The sequence below is a fragment of the Plasmodium gaboni genome, chromosome 5 (genome assembly GCF_001602025.1).
Source record: "Plasmodium gaboni strain SY75 chromosome 5, whole genome shotgun sequence".
Classification (NCBI taxonomy): Eukaryota; Apicomplexa; class Aconoidasida; order Haemosporida; family Plasmodiidae; genus Plasmodium; species Plasmodium gaboni.
Window position 1 is genome coordinate 773,145 of NC_031485.1, and position 14,727 is coordinate 787,871.

Consider the following 14,727-nt stretch of genomic DNA (forward strand, 5'->3'; position numbering starts at 1 on the left):
AATGGAAACAAAACAAAAAACAAACAAAAAAGGGAAATGCAAATGTAAAGAATATAAAAAAAAGGAATTTTACACATGAAAAAAAAAAATAAATAAACACAAAATAAAATAAAATAAAATAAAATAATAAACAAAAAATAGATCACATATATATATATATGTAACAATTTATGGTTAAGCGTTTTCATTTTTTGAATCTAATGTTTTGCGTAATTTTTTCCGCTATCATAAAAGATGAATTCTGAAATAAAAAAAAAAAGTAAGGAATTAAATATGAAGGTTTATATGTTATTATAAATAAATATATATTATATATATATATATATATATATATATATATATATATATATATTTTTATGTTTCATACCGCAGTTTCGTGATTCAAGCTAAACTTGGAGACAGCCTGTTTGTGAAAACTTAAATCTGCTATCTTTATAAAAACAAAACATACATTTATGTAAAAATTATTATATATATATATATATATATATGTATGTGCGTACATGGGAACAAAATAAAAAAAAAATAAATATAATGTAAAAAATTATTAGAATAGGAAAGCATAATTTATATATGTTAATTAATCATTCAATAAATAAATCGTTTATTTTAATAATGTATATTTTATATTATTTATTTTATTTTTCATTTACCTGCTGTTTTAACTCCCTTACAATTTGCTGTTTTTCTTTTATGATTTTTTTTTTTTCTTCTGCCTTCATTTCATAATTATTTATTTCTCTCTTTTGATCATCAGAAAGTTTTTTATTTATGATCTCGAGATTTTGAAGCTCTTTTTTTAAATTTTCATTGTTAATATTTTTTTCATTAAGTGTACTTATTTTTTTTTTTATATCATTTTTTAAGTTTTGATTTTTTTGTTGTAAAGACCTAAGTTGTTTGAAAATTTTATTAGCTTCATTAAAATTATCTTTACTAATGTTTTCATAATTTTTTTTCATATCGGATATAGATTCTAAGAAATTGTTTCTTTGACTTTCTAATAAAGCACATAATAATTGATTATATTCATATATATACATTATGATATTTTTTTTATCTATGATTTCCTTTTCATCATTATGATTTGTTACATTTACAGAGTACATATCATCCAAATTTTCTTTATCTTCCTTTTTGAAATTTATAATTGTTTTCGTATATAACTGACTACTATAGTCATATATAGAATTTTTAGATATATCATAAAAATAATTATGACTGGTATTATAAAAGTGTTCTATTGCATGATCTATATTATTTTTTCTATTACATTTTATATATTTCTTGTTCTTCTTCTTCTTCTTGTTCATTTTCTTTTTTTTTTCATTTGATAATTTACATTCAGTGTAATTATTTAATACTACACTGTATATATTACAGTTGTTTATTTTTTTAATTTTTTTTTTTTTTTTTTTATAACTAGATATATTAAAGTGTACTTTATTTAGTATTCCTATTTTGTTACTCATAAAATTATATACAACATAATTTTGTTCTATTTTGTCTTTTATATTTCTTATATAAATAAATTTGTTGAAATTATTCATACTGTATCTATGCTTGTTTTTTCTTGGACCCATTTGCTCGTATATATTTTTTTTCACATTTTTATTTCTATTTTTGTCTTCTTCTTTATTAGACTGATTTTCCGGAAACTGCTCCACTTTTTTGATATTTGTTTTATGGGTATTATATTGAATGTCATTTGTTTGTATGTCCATATTTTTTATATATATATATATTTTTTTTTTCACTTGTTGAATCATATTACATTTTTCATGTAGATATATTTGATGACTTTTTTGTAAAAAAGGATATACAATTTTTATAAAAATATATAAAATTCTTTTAACAATATATAATTTCTTCTTAATAAATTTATGTTTTTCTTTTAATTTTTTTTCTTTTATTTTACTTTTTTGTTCATAATTTATAGAACAGCCAATGAAACAACAGAATAAGCATATTTTTACATTTTTATTTTTTTCACAAATGTCACAATTAGCTATTTGATAATTATATTGTTTATATCTACATATAGGACAAGAGGTAAAACAACATTTTTTTAAACAGTTCGAATGAAATATATGACCACAAAGTATATTAATACATACATTATTATACACCTTATTATTTTCATATATAGTGTCTATATTATTTTGATTTTTCTTCCACTTATTTTTAATTTCGTTATCATATTTATTTTGTATAGAACTAATATAACGTATAACATGTAAATAGTAATCATATTTTTTTTTATTAAAATTTTTAAATTCTTTATTGTAGTCCAATTCTTCTTTACATGGATTTTCTTTATTTAATATGTCATCAGTTGTTATATTTTTAAATAATTCCTTATTATCGTCATATTTTTTTTCAAATGTTAAAGAATCATTAAGATTTTCTTTATTTTTAAAATTTGTTGTATCCATTTTTTCATACATATATTTAACTTTTAATGTTGAAGGGATATTTTTATCCTTCTCTATTGTTATAATATTATCTCCATCTTTTTTTTTTGTGATTCCGGTTAACTTTTTAGTTTTTTCAAAATGATTATGAAATATGTAGGATATAATTTTACTCAAATTTTCTGAATATAAAGGTTCTAAACAAACTGCACATGAAAGTTGAAATTTATTTTGAGAAATAATATATAATGGATTAATAAATACTTTCTTTTGAATTTCATATAATTTGGTATTCATATGATAATATGCTAATGATGAATCTTCTATTGTATTATATTTTTTTTTTTCATTGTGGTGAGAAAATGGGTCCGTATTAATTATAATATTTTTTTTTTTTTTTTTTTTATTTATACAAGATATTCTATTCATTGTAATATCTTTCACAAGATATATTTTTACACTTTTTTTTTTTTTCATATTAAAAAAAGTAAGTGTGCGAGATTTTTTCATTATTTGTTTTACATATATATGAAATGTTAAAAAATAAATCATATATTCTTCATTACATTTTTTATTTAATACTTTTAAAAAGAATATAAACTTATCATAAGGATAAAAGAGTTCCAAAAATTCAGAAGGAGATATACAATTAGAAACATTCACACAAAGCAATGAGGAAATTTCGAATTCATTTTGCATATTATATATATGATTTAATTTTTTCTTTTCTTCATTATTTCTATTTTGATTTTTCAGCATTATATGTTTTTTAAATTCTTTATATAATGAATATTTTTTGAAACATCTAATATATCCTGTTATCAGTTGAATTTGTGTATTCCCCCAATTATAGGGGAATATATAATATTTCTTTTTTTTTTTTTTTAAAGGTTTCTGTAATTTTTTATAGTGTAAAATGTTTTTATTTTTCATATTAAATAGATTATTTAATAAAGTATAATGTCTTGTTTTTGTTGTGGAATGTGAACATTTTTTTTGTATTTGTATTTTTCCATATATTTTTTTTTTTATTTTATATGTAAAATTATGATTTTTATTTTGTCCTTTTGGTACAACATATGTATCATTTATTTTTTTAAAAAGCATATTATTTTCGACATTATTTTCATTAGTATTTAATATATTAATATTATTTAGGTTTTTTATTATTTCTTCTTTATTTTGTTCATTTATATAATTATTTTTCTCATCAAAATTATTATCATCATCATTGCTATTATTATTATTATTATTATTATTATTAATATTATTATTATTATTAATATTATTATTATTATCATCATCATTGATATTATTATTTTTATAATCAAATTTATTATTTGTATTATCTAAATTATAAAAATGATTAAATGTGTTTTGAAAATTTTCAATTTCTTTGTCAATTTTTCTATCCATTTCAATGAGATAATCATCCTGTCCCTCTTCAAGATATGAATAAGATTTATGATCTATATCTATTGATGGGAATAGATAATTTGTTTTTTCATCTATATCTTTTTTATTATTTAATTTTAAATAAGCTATTATTTCTTCATTATTAAGTATTGTAGATAGTTCCTTTTTATAATTATCATTATTTTTGTGTGTTTGTTCGTCTATATTACTACTATCGGAAGCAGCTTTTAAAAGACTAGAATTTGAATTACAAATTTGGTATTCTTTTTTTTCATTTTTAATGGGTTCTATATAATTATTATTATTATTATTTCCATAAATGGAATCTACATTTTCACTGATATTCATAACATTTATATTTTGGAAATTTTCTAGAACATGTTTATGATTTATTTCGTTAATTTCGTTCTCACATATCTTATTTGAAGATAATAATTTTTTATCCCATTCATTATTTATATATTTATTTGAATTTATAATTTCTTTATTCTCATTTTCATCAGTTCGTTTTTCTAAGAAACAATTTTCTTCGTTAAAATTTTCACTGTTTAAATTTTCTTTGTTTAAATTTTCACTGTTTGAATTTTCTTTTTGTCTTAATATGTCAACCATATCTTCCTCAGGACATATTATTGAATCACAAAACGAATCGTTTGCTTGTTTTTTTGTTTTGCATTTTTTTTTTTTTTTATTTTTTGGACCTTTTTTAAACATTTCAAGTTGTTAAAAAATAAAAATAATAAATCAAAGCAGTTACATATGTATTTGTTATACTATATTACTGTGAGTAAATAATAATATTTATACGTGTGAATATGTATTAAATATTTGTATATATATTCTTGTATATGTTTAAATATGTAGAAATTATAATCCTTTTGTGAAAAAAATGAAAAGATCTTTTTATAAATATATACTCATATGTTCACATTTTTTTTTTTAAATCGAGTATATAAATTTCATCTCATTTTTTATATAAGCATTTTTTTCAATATTTATATACATAATATAAAAATATATATATATATTATAAATATATATATATCATATGAAGACGTCAAATAAAATAAATATAATTATTTATATATTTTATTTTACCATATAATAAATATGAAACAAAATTTAATATATTCTTATATACACATAATATATATGATAAAAATTTCGGATGCTCAATAATCCTCTTAATGTGAAAGTAATACAAAAAGAAAAAAAAGAAATATTACATATATATATATATATATATTATATATATTATATGAATGCTAAAATATATTAACACAAAATTGTAAGCAACGAAATGAAGGTTTTCCTTATATATAATGTAATATATAATTCCATATTAATATAAAAAAATTTATAATATATATATAAATATATTTTATAATATTAGGAACAGAAAAATATATATTACATATCTATATGCATTCAAAATAATAAAAAATATAATGGCTTATTTTTGGTTTGTTTAATTTTAAAAAAAATATATATTTTTAAAATATTGTAAATTATATAATTAATGGTTTAAAAAAAAAAAAAAAAATTAAAAAAAAAAATAAAATAAAATAAAATATAAAACATATTAAAATATTAAAATTTTAACATAATTAATTATGTATATATATATTTATATATATATAATATATATATATATTGCATACATACATTACATACTCTTCTTTAATGTACTAATTTTTCAAACTACAGTATATATAGTTTAAAAATGAAATCCAAGAGATATTTTTATGATATATTTTTGACATATTGTAGGTTGATAATTAAAATTTTATATATGAAATAAATTTTTTATATTTTTTATTTTATTATCTTAATTTTATAAACCTTTTAATTTAAGTTTTAGGTCATCATATAATTGTAATAAGAAAATTTTAACATTATGTAGACGTAATTCTGTATTATCTGTATACATTAATTGTAGTTTAGTTTGTATATTAGCATGCATATCTAATGCAAGAAAGGAAAAATATTCTAAATATAAAGATGTAAAGAAATTAAGTTTATCTTCTTTAAAATTTATAGTTTTATTTATATTTAAGACATTAATATATTCATCAATTCGTTGAGTAATATTTTCTACATGTTTTAATTTTTCATTTTCTTGATTTCGTCCTATTTTTTCATTATATAAAATTTTGAGTTGCAATATTTTATCATATAGATTCATAATAATTTTTTTATTTTCTTGTGTTAAATCATAATTATTAAGTGTAGTATTATTATCTACAAAAAGTTTACAATTAACTAAGAAATCATCATTAGTGATATTATAATTATTAATTTTGAATCTGTATAAATTTAAAACAGATATTTCTCCAGTTTTATCTAATAATGAGATATCTAGAGGATGTGCTAAGATACCTATAGGAAACATATTATGATTAACTGTTGATGAATCTTGATTATTTGTATTTTTATTATCAACAAAAATCATAGCTATACTTACATTTCTATTTTTTCTTATTTTTTTTAAAAATTGGACTTTTTCCACTTCTGAAAATTTAATTACTGTTCTTTCTCCAGGTAATATATTTGAGTGTTCACTTAATTTAGATACAAATACAGACAAATCAATATTTTTTCTTTCTTTCCAAACTAAAAGAAAATTATATATATTTAATATATGATTATTATCATATATTTTATTTAAATAATTTAATTCATGTCTTTCTAAAGTTTCATCAGTATCAAAAAATGATAAATCATTTCCAGACATTTTATTTTGTATTTTCTCATTAATAATTTCTTTATTAACTTCATTAATATAATTATTACTTTCCTGTATTATTTGTAGAATTTCTTTTGAAAATCCACCTGAAGGTTTAAGTTGTGTTCCAATAATCGGCAACTTTACTTTTTTAATAACTTCATTTTGTTCATTGGCTATTTTTTCTGAAATAATTTCTTTTTCTATTTTTTTTTTAAAATTATCATCTAACTGGTTCAACACCTGTTTATCATCATGTATATTGGATACATTATTACTAATAAAATTGTCTAAATTCTTTTTATTTACATTACCCACATTATTATTATTATTATTTAAATTGTGTGTAGTTTCATTATTCATATTATTTGAGGTCATTTTATTTTGCATACATATATCTTTTACTTGCATACTTGAACTATATTCATTATTCGAAATATTTTCTTCATTTTGGGATTTAAGTTTGGTATGTTTTTTTACATTTCTGCTTTTCCATATTTTTTTAAAATCATTATGTACAAAAAAAAAAGGATTATAATTTAATGTATAACCATTTTTATGTATTAAAGAATTATCATTATTATGGATATTAATATTCTGTGATGTATAATTCTTTATGTTCCTTTCCCTTTTATTACATTCAAAAGGGCTTGTGTCATTTTTTTTATTTCTATTTAAATGATAAAATATATGATAAAATGAAGAGTTTCTTTTAATCCCTTTTTTGATACTATAACTTTTTTTCCAAAATAAAAAAAAAAGAAATAGTACTTTAATGAGCCTTAACATAATATATAGTACGAGTAGGTACAAAATATGAAAAGGAATAAATATTATATATATAAATATTATATATATATATATATATATTATATTTACATTGTTATTTTTTTTGATTTAAGATAACATTCTTGTTCGTATATTTTTATTTTTTGTTATTATAATATTCATTTTGAAGAAAAATTAAAAAGATATAAAAAAAAAAAAAAAAAAAAAAAATTAATCAAATAAAATAAAAACAAAAAAAAAAAAACTTATAATATTAACGAAATTATTTAATATAATTATATATATATAATGATCTTATATTATATGTGTATATAATAAATATAATATATATATATATATATATATATATGACCATTTAGAAAAAAAAAAAAATTATATAGATATTATATTTACCTTCTATCAAAATAAATACATTTATGTTACATTTTTTATTTTAAATTATAATTGATATGAATATGTGAAAAATTAAAAAGAAAGAGAAGAAAATGATTTTTAGAAGATTAATATATCATACGTTGAAACGTAGTAAGGAAAAAAATATATTTTTTACATTTTTAAAAAAACAAGAATATAAAGCTATTCGGAATTATAATATGAAAGAAGAAAAGAAAGAATATGAAACGTGCCAAAATCATGTTACAACACCCTTATATAAATCATATAAAGGTCACGATTTAAAAATAATATATGAGAATGATTATTTTTTAGTTCTTAATAAACCATATGATATCAAGTTAGAGAAAGGAAAGCTAGATGACATATATCCATCAATAGAAACTTTACTTTATAAAAAAAGGAAATTGGATGTATTTAGGTAATATATAATAAAATTATATTTTTGTTCTATAAGAGGATATATATAATAATAAATAATAAATAAATAGTTATATATATATATATACATATTTTTGTGTTTGTTTATTTATATTTATTTATTTTACTTTTAGGATATGTGGACAACTTGATTATGCTACCAGTGGTCTTCTTATTGTCGCCAAAGATAAACTAAGTTGTAATATTTTAAATTACAATATAGAGAGTAAAAATATAAGTAAAATATATTTGGCTATATTATATGGGCATCTACCATTAGATATCCTTCATATAAATACACCTATAAGTAAAAACAAGGAAGGATTTAAAATGAAACTTTGTTATAATTATAATGATTATTATGACAACGGTAAGTATTGTTATAGTTTAATATATCCCTATAAACACAGCTATATAAATAATGAAAAGGTTACATTATGTGAAATGAGGACAGTAACAGGAAGAAGACATCAACTGAGGTTACATTCTCTTTGTTTAGGAAGTTCGATTGTAGGTGATGAAACATATTTTGATGATATGCTAACAAATAAATATAAAATTGATTATAATAATGTTAATGGAAAAGATGAGAATGACCAGGATAAAAAAATCAAAGAAAATGATAACAATAATAATAATTATGATAATCTCTATGATAGAAAATTATTATGTAATGAAAAAAAAAAAAAAATAGATGTTGAAAGGATGATGCTACATTGCTGGATTATATTGAAGAATAAAGAACTCAATAATTTAAAGAAAAGCGAAAGTATAAATAATTTAGAAAAACAAATTTTTGATCAAGATTATATTATTTGTGAAGATGAGTTAAGTCAATTTGCTAATGAAAATTCACGTACATATGACGAATGTGTTTTAAAAAATAATGATTTAATTAACATTAGCTTTATTAATTATAATGTAAAAGGTATTAAAAAAAATATAAAAAATATTGATAGAAAATTAAAAAATAATTTATGCAATAAGAGGGATATAACTACACATGTGGATATGTCATTCAATAATTCAGATAATATGAAAATAACAAAAGATAATATTATAACAAAATCAGAACAACATCCAAATAACAATGTTCTATTAAATTTAAACAAAGCTCCTATTATTAATGTAACAGATAATTTTTTAAATTATCAAAACGTAAATAAAAATAATATATATGAAATAAAAAATGATAAATATAAAAATCCAAATGACCTTTTTGATGATATTCATGATACATACAATAAATTTAACTGGGGATAATTTTTTTTTTTTATTAGCAATTATAATAATGTCTAATAATTCAATATGGTATTTATATTTATATGTTTCTTTTTGATTTTTATATATTTTATTTTTTTTTTTTTTTTAAAGTTATATTACCAATTTTTTTTTTGTTATACGAATTTTTTGTTATAAAAAAAAATAATTTGAATGTTTTCGGTAAAAATAAATAAATATAAAATGAAGATATAAAAAGTATGTAGCTTTAAAATAATCAAAACAAATATATAAAAAAATAAATTGTATATAATTAAATATATATATGTATATATATATATGTATGTATATATGTATATATTTATTTATTTTATGTAACAATATACCTTATATGTTCTTATTCCCATACATCCATATATTAAAATTTTGAAATTATCTCCTATAGATAATTGTTTATTTATGTTGTTGGGTTTGTTTTTTATTTTAAGATAATTTACGAATGAACGTTTTTCTTCTTTACCTTTTTTTTGCTTTTTATTTTCTGTATAATATTTTCTTTTCACAATATTTGTATCTGTAGTCTCATCACTTGAAAAGGTAACCTCTTCTTTTAAATTAGATTCTATATAATTTTCTTTACAATGTGAATACTTCATTTTAATGTAGAATTTTTTTATTTTTTAAAAAGGGAAAACTTACTAGTGAAAAAAGGAAGAAAATATAAATACACATAAGGATGATATATATATATTTATAAATATTTTTATATCATTTATTTTATATTTTTGGTGAATCTGTTTATTCTGTAAATATAACTTACTCTTTACAAGTACTTAAAAGAAATAGAAAGTTTGATAATTATTTTCTTTTCTTTATGATATATAATTTGCTGACTTTTTTATTGTGTATATGTAAAATAAAAGATAAATGTATAAATGTTCTGAACCTTATTATTTATTTTTTATTTTGTTCATGTATATATACTTAAGTATATTACACATGAATGGTTTTTATATTGTTTTATTTTTTCATAATATAAAATATTTACAATAGCAATAATAAGACAGAAATTAAATATATATAAATATATATAAAGTATAATATATAATTATTTGATTTTCATTTTTTTTTTTTTTTTGGGTGCATGCAAGACATATATTTAAAAATAACCATATTATTGATGAATATTTTAATAAATGATTAAATATAGAGATATAAATATTTTTGCACCCGATAAATTAAATATTATACATATATATAATATTCCTGTTCTTTATTATATCTTATTGTTGAAAAATATACATATAATAGTATTAATAATATATATATATATATATATATATATATATTTTATATGTTGTAAAAAGAAACCTTTATAAATATTCTACTTCCATATGAATAATTAAAGATATTATATATATATGTATAATTCTTCATATATACAAAAATATGTTGAGCTGTTCTATTATACCACTTGAAAATGTGGCATATGAATATTTTTATAAAATTTCATATTCAAAAAGTATATACGATACTATATTGCTTTTTTGGAATAACTTCATTGTATTTATACCATTCCAATATATATATATATATTAAATAAAGAAAGATAATTTCAAAACAAAGGGGGAAAAAATATATAATATATATATATTTATTTATATTATATATTTATTAATATAATAAACTTTTTTATTTATTAAAATATATGAACATAATAATATATATACATTTTCTTATTTTTAATATATTCCTCAAAAATACTTTTTTTAATAAAGAAGGACAAGAATCATTATTTGTAACAGCGTATCTCTATAAATACTTATATAAGTATTTTATATTATTATAGAGAGAGAAAAAAAAAAAAAATGTATACATATATATAATATATATATATATATATGTTATAAACTTATATTTAAGGTTTGATTTAAATAAAAGGATTGTTTAAAAAAAATAAAATATAAAATAACAAATTAACATTTTTACAACATAGAGTTTAATATATATATAATGATTAATTCATTCATTTATATAATTATTATTCCCTTTTAAAATAAGAAAATATTTATCCTTTTTTTTTTTTTTTTGATAACGATAATATAAAAATACCATCATTAAATAAATAAATATACATATATATTATATTTATATCTCATTATGCGTAAAAATAATTATATACAATAAACCCAATGTATCATATTTTTTTTATAAAGTATATATCTATTAATAAATAACTTTTTATTTGAATATATAAAACCTTTTTAAGTATATTATGTATGAATTATACAATTCATAGATTTAACATATATATAATATATATATATATGTTGATGTTATATTTTAAATAATTTCATTAGAATTTTTTTTTTTTTTTTTTTTGTTTTACAAATAACTTTATATTACGTTGATTCCCTTTCAAATAATTAAATAGAATAATTTCCCCATTTTATATATTTTATTTTATCATTATAAATTTTTATTATGTCGGCGTTTGAAGAGTTAGGGTTACATAGCGATTTGTGCGCAGTTTTAGAAAAAAATGGTATTGATTTACCAACGGCTATACAACAAGAGTCCATCCCTCTGACATTAGGAGGAGGAGATTTATGTGCTTGTGCTGAAACTGGTACAGGAAAGACGTTAAGTTTCATATTTTCTTCTTTACAGATAGTTCACGAATTGGTTCGAAATATAGGTAACTATGAAGATGCTAATATTAGAAAAAATAAGAGTAGTATTGAAAACAATAATAATGATAGTAATATTTCGCACATTATTGATGATAATGATAAGAATAAGAAGGAGAGTTACATAAAACCTATTAATAAGAACTCAAAAGTAATAATTAAAGACAATGAATGTATATGTAATAATAACAATAATAATAGTAATTTCCTTTTTGAAGAATTAAAAGTTGACTGTGAAATAACGAATGGATTATATGCATACGAAATTGAAATATTATCTAAAAGTTTTGTGAATGTTGGTTTTTGTCCATCCATTAAAGAAACATTAAAATATAATTATACATATTGTAGTAATGGTAATAAATATAATAATAATAGACAAGAACATTATGGTGAATATTTTTCAAATAATGATATTATAACATGTTTAATTAATAAAAATAATAATACTATATCTTTTAAAAAAAATGGGAAATTTTTAGGTAGCGCTTTTAAAATTTTTTATAAATATAATGATGTTGCATTTTTTCCATATATATGGGGAAAATATTTCCATATAAAATTTCATTTTGAAAATTTAAAATATGGTGATCGTTCATTACATTTTAATGAACTATGTATTTTATTAACTTCAAATTGTAATGATAATGATACTTTAAGTGATAGGAAAATATTTTTTTCTTCTGAAGATATTAAGGACGAAAAGAATTTAAAAATAGAGAAATCAAATACGCAAACACATAATTATAATCAACAAAATATCAATAATAAAAAAAAATTATACTGTATCGTTTTATGTCCTACAAGAGATTTAGCGCAACAAACATATGATAATTACTTAAAGTACTCCGAATGTTTTAATAATCCTTCAATTAATATTGGAATATTTGTAGGAGGAGAGCAGAGAGGTAAAGGCCATCATATTAATGACGATGGATGTTACAATATTGTTGTGGGTACGTGTTTTAAATTAATTGAATGTATAAGAAAAAATTCTATAAAAGTTAATGATATAAGATTATTAATATTAGATGAAGCAGATGAATTAATAAATAATGATGAAAAAACAGTTTTAGAAATTAAAGATTCTTGTATGAAATATGGACATCGTGTGCAGACGTTATTTTTTTCTGCTACTTTGCAAGACAAAAATGTTAAAGATTGTATTAATAAAATAACCAATAAACCAATATTTGTTGATTTGAAGTATGGAAAAAATAGTATACCATCACACATATATGTGTGTCTATATTATGTCAATGATGAAAATTCTAATTTATCAAATATTATAAAAGATAATGATAATAATAATAATAATAAAGAAATATATAATATCCTTTATAATGAGAAATTGTATCATATGAATACAAGGGAATTATATGAATATACAGATAAAGTACATATATTAAATAATTCAAATAATAATTTAAAAAAAAATGATAAGGAACAAATTTCTTTAAATATAAAAATGAATAAATTAAAAAAATTAGTTCAAATAATTAATGTTTTTAATATGCAAAATGGTATTATATTTTGTCGAACCAATTTAGATTGTGACAATGTATATAATTTTTTAAATGCTGTAGGTGATGGTAAAGCATACAAAGGTACCGTTGAATCACTTAAAGAAAATAAATATTCCTGTGTTATATTAAAAGGAAAAATGTCAAATGAAGAGAGAAAAAACAATCTTCAAGCTTTCAAAAAAGGTGAAGTACGTTTTTTAATATGTACAGATGTAGCTGCAAGAGGAATTGATATACAGAATTTAAGATATCTTATTATTATGACCTTGTCTGATAATATTAATACATTTTTTCATAAAATTGGTAGAGTAGGAAGAGATGGAAAAAACAGTTTATGTATTGTCTTAAGTGCAGATAATGAGCAAGAAGAAAAAGTATGGTTTCATACTTGTCCTAGTAGAGGAATTAATTGTTACAATAGAAATTTAAAAGAAAATAAAGGATGTACTGTGTATATTAAAGAAAGTGATTATATTAAAACTATTAATGATATGTTAGAAGTACCTATGCATGTATTAGATTCCAAATATTATTATGCTGAAAATATTGTTGATCCTTTAAATTATTTTAAAAAACATCCTGTTTCTAATAAAAGTAGAAGAAATAAAAATCAAAATGCTAACTCCATTTTTCAAGAATCAGCTCATATAGATGTATTATCTTCCTTTGCTTCAAACATTAGTAGTATAAAAAAATTGCAGTCTGCAATTAGTTATAAGCACTATGAATTGTTGAACTTTAAAATATGAAACGGGACATTAATATATATATATATATATATATATATATATATAGTATAAATTTTTAAAAAGAGAAAACTAACTGCTAGTCGGTATTTGATAAATATAAATCTTAATTGTTATATGAGTATAAATGAAAAATAAATATATACATGTATTTATATTATTTGTAAGTATTTTATGATCGAATGTTTATATTTTAATCATGCCAACTTCTTTTTACGATTTTATTAATATAAAAAGGAAATATATATATATATATATATATTTATTTAATTTATATTTGAGAAATAAATCCTAAATTGAAAAATAGTATATGCAAAAAATTAAGCATTATAAGACTTCCCAAATGCAGTATGTAAGCATAAAAAAATATTCATGTATTCCTTATGC

The 14,727-nt window shown here is 18.7% G+C and overlaps 5 protein-coding genes across 5 annotated transcripts; 2 read left to right on the forward strand and 3 right to left on the reverse strand.

Moving 5' to 3' along the window:
• Nucleotides 1–184: 184 nt before the first annotated feature.
• On the reverse strand, nt 185–4,544 carry PGSY75_0521300 (hypothetical protein; the record flags this gene model as incomplete). Its single annotated transcript, XM_018784494.1, has 3 exons — nt 185–241; nt 368–430; nt 654–4,544. The coding sequence occupies 3 exons, from the start codon at nt 4,542–4,544 to the stop codon at nt 185–187; spliced, it is 4,011 nt and encodes a 1,336-aa protein (XP_018643149.1).
• Nucleotides 4,545–5,664: 1,120 nt separating this feature from the next.
• On the reverse strand, nt 5,665–7,344 carry PGSY75_0521400 (hypothetical protein; the record flags this gene model as incomplete). Its single annotated transcript, XM_018784495.1, has 1 exon — nt 5,665–7,344. One exon carries the CDS (start codon nt 7,342–7,344, stop codon nt 5,665–5,667), a length of 1,680 nt encoding a protein of 559 aa, XP_018643150.1.
• A 485-nt stretch (nt 7,345–7,829) lies between these two features.
• Nucleotides 7,830–9,420, forward strand: PGSY75_0521500 (putative ribosomal large subunit pseudouridylate synthase; the record flags this gene model as incomplete). Its single annotated transcript, XM_018784496.1, has 2 exons — nt 7,830–8,158; nt 8,292–9,420. 2 exons carry the CDS (start codon nt 7,830–7,832, stop codon nt 9,418–9,420), a joined length of 1,458 nt encoding a protein of 485 aa, XP_018643151.1.
• A 323-nt stretch (nt 9,421–9,743) lies between these two features.
• On the reverse strand, nt 9,744–10,034 carry PGSY75_0521600 (hypothetical protein; the record flags this gene model as incomplete). Its single annotated transcript, XM_018784497.1, has 1 exon — nt 9,744–10,034. One exon carries the CDS (start codon nt 10,032–10,034, stop codon nt 9,744–9,746), a length of 291 nt encoding a protein of 96 aa, XP_018643152.1.
• Nucleotides 10,035–11,862: 1,828 nt separating this feature from the next.
• On the forward strand, nt 11,863–14,343 carry PGSY75_0521700 (putative DEAD/DEAH box ATP-dependent RNA helicase; the record flags this gene model as incomplete). Its single annotated transcript, XM_018784498.1, has 1 exon — nt 11,863–14,343. The coding sequence occupies one exon, from the start codon at nt 11,863–11,865 to the stop codon at nt 14,341–14,343; it is 2,481 nt and encodes an 826-aa protein (XP_018643153.1).
• Between the last annotated feature and the right edge of the window lie 384 nt (nt 14,344–14,727).